At 36.3% G+C, this 6,899-nt stretch overlaps 1 protein-coding gene across 4 annotated transcripts in view; it reads left to right on the forward strand.

Moving 5' to 3' along the window:
• LOC131160389 (uncharacterized) overlaps positions 1–6,167 on the forward strand; it is a 38,961-nt gene extending 32,794 nt beyond the window's left edge. For 2 of the 4 annotated variants that reach the window (XM_058116036.1, XM_058116035.1), the window contains exons 11-12: positions 2,332–2,410; positions 5,806–6,167. In XM_058116036.1, the coding sequence (XP_057972019.1) occupies positions 2,332–2,410; positions 5,806–5,900 (174 nt within the window). In that variant the 3' untranslated portion in view covers positions 5,901–6,167. The remainder of the gene's footprint in view (positions 1–2,331; positions 2,411–5,805) is intronic. The other 2 variants (XM_058116037.1, XM_058116038.1) reach the window with 1 other exon arrangement.
• Positions 6,168–6,899: the final 732 nt, after the last annotated feature.

Consider the following 6,899-nt stretch of genomic DNA (forward strand, 5'->3'; position numbering starts at 1 on the left):
TCTTGTACTTGCCAGTTTTAAAGTAATGATAGTTTTTGTTAAATGGGATAACCTACCAATTATTATTGGTTTTAGTTGCATTCAACCCGTGAGTTCTGGTACTTAATTTTATATCTAGAGTCTAGTCAAGAGTCAACTTTTGTTGTTCTGCCCCTTTATTGTTTATTTTATTTTTTAGGTTAAAGGTAAGAGTTTATTTTCTTTATTTTCCTTGGAACAAGCTTTGAATTGTTTTTGACTGACAAGAGGTGTTCGATTAGTATTGAAGATATTTGTGCATTTCAATTGATTTTTAACCTTGCGGGCAATAAATGAGTCAGATATGGGATGGGCAAATAACTGTATAGATGCAGGTCAAACTGTCCAGTGCCATGTTCTGTCCATTGCTTTTAAGTGCAATGCATCTCAACATTGTCTTTGATACTCAGCAAATACTCAGCAATGTTTGATAGTTTTTGCTTTATCAAAGTTGGCACACATCATATTCAATATATATGCAAAGAAAGGGACACAATGTTTGTGCCACAAAAGCATAGACTGAAAGAGGTCTAAAATGTGTCCTTGGTTTTACTCTGGGACCATTTACTTTTTAAATTTTTTTTGACAGAAATTATTGCAAGTGGGAAGGTTTTTTTTAAAGAAATTTTTTGTATAAGTTGCATGAAGGCACTAAAGGGCATCATCCATGGAAAAATGTAAAACTAACTAGACCACAATCAAAATTCCAGAAACTGGGACCAATAATCTATATCTATATCAGGATTAAAATTTCCTGGGTGCAGGCAAAAAGAGTATAAAAAAAGGTATCTTTCATACACGGATGTGTATGCGTTTCCTGCCCTTAAAAACTGTGTTGTTCCTTACCCTCCTGATGCACCAAAAAGAGGCATATGGGGGGTCAATTTCCAGATTGTTTTCTCCAAGACTTCTCCTGCTCTTCAAGTTCCAGCACTGCAGTTGAGAGTAAAGTGTCTAGCATTACCAAAAAAAGGGCATCCCTTGGGTCACAAGGCTCCCTGCTTTTTGGGAGTAGGGGCAGGGGTAGGGTCGTCACAGTATATGCAGCCTTACCCCTGTTTTTATGCGAATAGGCTGTTTCTTTGGACTTGAACCAGTGACCAACTGGTCACAAAGGAGCAACCCAACTGTTGATCCAAGGTCCGCCCTCTTAAAAAGGTAGGAGCAACCTTTCCTTGGCTCCCCGCCAAAAAAAGGGTGCCTGGCATCACCGACCTTATCTTAAATCATTGCCATAGCATACCCAAATCTCTCTGTTCTTCCTACAGCAGAGTAGGACACATGGCACACCTTTTGACATGAAGAATTCCTTTTTTTTGAAAGTGAGCTCTGTGACTTTGAGAATGGCTTCCCAAGTAGCTTCCCAAGAGAAGAAGGTTCTTTCCTTGTGGCTTTGGTTCTCCATATAGCCTTAAAAAGGAATGTCCTTGTGGTTTCTTTGAGTCATCAGCTTGTAGTAGGGTTTTACAGAGAATATAGTGTTCTGAACCTTCTATGCCATTAGCTTTTCAAAAAAAAAAATAGACATTTACATTTATTGAGAAAATGCAAAAGTACATAAGCTGGAGACCAAGGAGTCCTCCCACTAAGAAAAATGGAAAAATATGGGCCACTCAAATGCCTTTCAAAGCAGTCAATGAATCATCTCAGAACAACCCAAAAGCTGAGGTACAAAGGGAAGGAAGAAAAAACCAATCTATCCCACAATTAAGAAGGTGTAGCTTGTTTTTTAAAGATTCCTACGGTCCTTTCACTCCACAAAATCCAAGGATAGAAAACAAATATTGAGTTGAATGCCTTCACTGTACACAAGGAATGCATTCAGCATTCGTTTTTTGTGTATCCCCCCATTAAAATTAGATTGAATCAATAATTTTCCTAGTCACAAATGAATCAAAAACAGTCATTAGTCTTCATCTAAAAAACTGATGAATTAATTTTAAGTGTTATATTGTGTGTTTTGTTTCATAGTAGATAAGCAAAGTTGAGCCATTCACCTGTAAATTGGTTTGTCACTAACGTCCATTTTGGGTAATTTCGGACAAATTGATCATCTAGGTGTTCACAAAAGATTGGTGATATTTCATCTTTTCTGATATTTGCTTGTTCCTGATAAAAAATTCAAGAATATGAAGTTATGTGCACCCATTTATGTGCAATTGGATGTGGGTAGCACGCCAAATAAATTCTTTTGTTTTCCCCCTTTCTACTTTCTGCCTATTGAGTTGACTGTTTGTTGGGTTGATGTTTCTTTTCAGCAAACTCCATATGGGTCTGGAAATATGACTATTATTATGTTAATATTTTTCCCAGGATAAGTACATGCAGAACAGACTTGTGAGGCTTGTATGTGTTTTCTTGCAAAGCTTAATCCGAAATAAAATTATCAATGGTAAGTGCGGCTATACTATTTTTTTGTTTATAACTTTGTTACCTCCAAGCCTCCGATAAGACTCTGCAGAACACTGAGGGTAACATTCACGTGTATTTAGATGTATTTTTAAATGCAGAGTCTTTAATTGTTATCTGCTGGTATATGTAAAGCACCCAATATAACGGCACAAGTTGGCTGTATAACACATGCGCACGCGCCCACACACACACACATAGTACCATGTAGATTAAAAAAAGGGCAGCCTGGTGTACAAAGCTCCTGCGTATGTGGGATCTAGGGAAGGGGCGGATCACAATGGGTCTATAGTATGCAGCCTTACCTTGCATTTTTGCAAGAGACTGTTTTCACGCTTCGAACCCGTGACCTCCAGGTCGCACGGCGACAACCCGGGACCAAGTAGATTGCTCAGGAGAATATATAATGCTTTCCCAGACAGGCACATGTACGCACACACACCCCTTGAGATATGTGCCATTGTGGAGCTTTTGTATCACGATTGATGGATGGGCTATAATTTTATCAGCAAAAAATCTAGGATGAGATTAGAAGAAGAAATGGATGTTGAGGCCATAAGAAATAAAATATATATATATTTTATAACAAAAGAAGATATCATTAATAGAAATAAAATTTACAAGAGGGAGAATGTGAAATCTCCCGAGACAAATTGAGACACTCCAAGACTAAACAAAAACATAGAAAAAGCCTAAGAAAAAAAAAAAATTATCCAGTCAAGGTGTTCCTAAGCAGCTCCTGAAAGTTTGCCTCCTTAAAAATTCCATACCCAACACGCCACAAAGAGGCCAAATACTTTATTTTCTCCCAAACCAATACCTGATTTCATTTTTTCTCATAAAATATCCAAGTATTACATTCCATCCATAGATTCCATAATACTGAGAAAAAAGCCACATTTCCATAAAGTTGCCTTATCCTTTCTTCTGCCAAAACCTGCGAAGGATATTTCTAAAAAGTCTTCCACCGAGGGACGACTAACCCAGTTTTTTCCCATAACACCAAAAAGCATATTCCAAATACACCAAGCAAATTCACATTGCAAAAGAAGGTGAGAAGTTTTCTTAGAGTTCTTGTAATAGAGCACACATAAATCGCAAGAGAGAGCCTTCAGAGGTCTTCTAATTTGCAACAAGTTATTAGCATTTATCTTATGAAGCACAACCAACCAAGTGAAAGCCTTTGTTTTAGGGGGAACCTTAGCCTTCCAAATAGTTCAGTATAGCAAGAAAGAAGAGTTGGAACAAATCAAAAATTCAAAAAGAGATTTTGAAGAGAACATTCCTGACTGGTCCAAAGACCAAGAATGAACATCCCTCCTCAAAGAAAGATTACTCCCACTTAATAAAGATAACAAAGATGACAATTTCACCATCTCCTTATCGTTCAGAGGTCTCCTAAAATGAAGATTCAAGGTAACCAAAGGACTGCTCAATTCACCAACTAAAAAAAAAATGGCTTTATTTTGTTCAGAACTTACGGAATAGACAAGGGAAAGAAGTAGAAAATGGTGCATTTCCCAGCCAAGGGTCTTTCCAAAAACAAAAAATGAGAGCCCCTCCCCACCTCAAGTTTAGTGTGAGGTATAAAGGAAGGACAAATCTGAGAAATTGATCTCCACGGACTCCCCAAAGAGCATCTTAAATTAGCATTGATATCCCATCCGTTCTCACCCATCCCAAACTTACTTCTTATTACTCTATGCCAAAGGGACGATTCTTCAAGAGGGAAGTGCCGTAGCCATTTAGCTAGAGGAGCGGTGTTTTTATACACCAACTTGCCAAGTCCTAAACAACCCCCCCCCCCCCCCTTTTTCCTTTTTAGATCTACAAACCTCATTCTAATTCACTAAATGGCCCCTATGGACTCACCTCATCGGACCACAAAAGCTCTTTCATGATCCTCTCAAGCTTGCTAGCAATCCCCCCCAGAATCTTAAAGATAGTTTGGAAATATAACAAGATGCTAGCAAGACAAGCCTGAATCAAAGTAATTCTACTCACAAGAGAAAAGAGGACTCCCTTCCAATCATCTAATCTCTTTGTCACCCTTTCCATTACCAGGTTCCAAAAATCTGCAGCTCTAGGGTTACCCCCCAAAGGGACACCTAATTATGTCAAAGGCCAATTCAAAATACCACACCCCACTTTGCTAGCCTGCTCCCTAACATGCTCGACCAGCACATTTATAGCTGCTAAACCACTCTTCCCCATATTAATTTTGTGCCTAGACACCCTCTCGAAAATATGAGGAATATCCAAAATACTCCTCAAAGAGTGAACTATGGTATGGGAGAATTAAATTGAAAGTGATATGAAACCTTGAGGGAAGGAATTTTTTTTTTTTTTTCCTGCTTGGTAGGAGGAAATAGTTGATGTTAAGAAAATTGTAATGGAAACCAAGTTTTTTAGAGTTTATATCTAGTGTTCAATTTCAGTAGTTTTAAAGATCAAACTCTTCTTATACCTTTGTGGTGGTGTAACCTAGTATTTTTTTAGCCCTCTTTGTGATGGTTGTGCTTGTAGAACTTTTCAAGTAGGTTTGATTGGTATGTGGATGAGGGATTTGAAAGCTTGTCTTATAATAAAAATAAAATTTTCATGTCTTAAAATATATGACACATTGAGGGTAAAGTGGACTCTGAATGCTCCTCTTAAGTTATTGTTTCTTTTCCTGTATTTTCCTTGCAATTTCTTGCTAATCAATTCAAGTATGAACAAAAGTAATTATTAAGATGTTTTGGAAAATTATGTGATAGAGAAAATGCTAATTATTCATTGGAGTTTATTTTATATTTTTCTAGCAGTATATATGATCTTTCTTTTTTTTTTCCTAAAAACATTTCCTTCCAACCTGAATATTCAGTGATTCTATAACAATTACTGGAAATGAATTTTTTGCATTCTGTGGGGAATGAGTCTGAAAAAAGGGCATATAACTAGCTTGTAGACCGCGGTAAATAAGAATTTTTAACAAGCTTCTGGCTTTCGTGGCAAATTGTACATGCATTTATCCTAAAGATCCCTTGGATTTGGATAAGGTGTAATATAAAATTGTATTGAAATTTATCCAAATCCAAGGCCTGAAATCCATGCTCCCAAATGCAGCCTTAATGTATTCTTGTTTTGTTCGTGTATGCACTATGTACGCGCATGTACATCACACTGAAATAATCTGTATTCTCAGGTCAGTTTCACTTGTGTGTTGGTTAGTTTTTAAACAGGGATTAAAATGGTTTTCAATTAGGGGATTTTTAAAATTAATAATTCTATAATTACCTGGACTCACAACTGCAATTCTGTGGCATATTTATGGATGAATGCTATATGTAGCTGCAGAACAAGGCTGATTTTGTCTTTGCTCTTGTGACTATGCAGTGCAAGATCTTTTCATTGAAGTCCAAGCGTTTTGCATCGAGTTCTCACGGATTAGAGAAGCAGCTGGATTATTTAGACTTCTTAAGACCTTGTAATAATAGGTTTTTGCTGCATTCATGTTTGTCCTGAATTTTGATAAGCAATTTTTCTTTTTCACCTTTGTGTTGGCCCCCATTTTAATCTTTGTAGATAAGTGTCATTGTTGCTTACAATCTTAGGTAGAGCCTATTAGTTTTCTTGGAAAATTCTTTCCTCTTTCATATTTTGTTAGCAAAATGAGCAGTGCCTGTACTATTATACTGTTCTGTATCACATATGTTGATGTAGCCATGTTATGCTCTTCGAGCTACTGGCATTATACTTCTGCCTTCTTATCTTGTTTGTGAAGTTTGAACTGGGTTTTGCACGTCTTGATTACGGTTTGCTGAGCTCCAAATGGACTTTAAGGTAGGAGGAGAATTGATGGAGAAAGCTATGGAGTGTAGAAGAGGACTATGGTGTGATGTTTGAACATTTGAAGAATTTTACAGGCAGAACCACAGAAACCCTCTATGATCCAATTTTTTCTTAACCTAAAAAAAAAAAAAAATCTACAGACAATTTGCATATGCAAAAATAAATAAAAAATCATGAATAATAAGCATTTACAGTTAGAGATCCTAATTTAAAAAAAAAAAACTAATACAGATTTGCAGATAAATGAAATAGAGATGAAAAAAAAAAAAAATACAGACAAGAAAATTTGCATATGAAAAAAGCATCACAAATTCTTTTGTATTATGTTTTGGGGCTAAAACCCCTAAAAAATATGGAAAATGTTTTTTCTTACAAATCAATAGACACTAACAAAATGGATTATTGATAGATGCCCCTCTTTGGTCATGCTTTTATATAAAGAAACAATGCACCATCCCGCATTGTTTGTGTAGAAGAGGACTATGGTGTGATGTTTGAACATTTGAAGAATTTTACAGGCAGAACCACAGAAACCCTCTATGATCCAATTTTTTCTTAACCTAAAAAAAAAAAAAAATCTACAGACAATTTGCATATGCAAAAATAAATAAAAAATCATGAATAATAAGCATTTACAG

This window comes from Malania oleifera, chromosome 7 (genome assembly GCF_029873635.1).
Source record: "Malania oleifera isolate guangnan ecotype guangnan chromosome 7, ASM2987363v1, whole genome shotgun sequence".
In the NCBI taxonomy this organism is placed as follows: Eukaryota; Viridiplantae; Streptophyta; class Magnoliopsida; order Santalales; family Ximeniaceae; genus Malania; species Malania oleifera.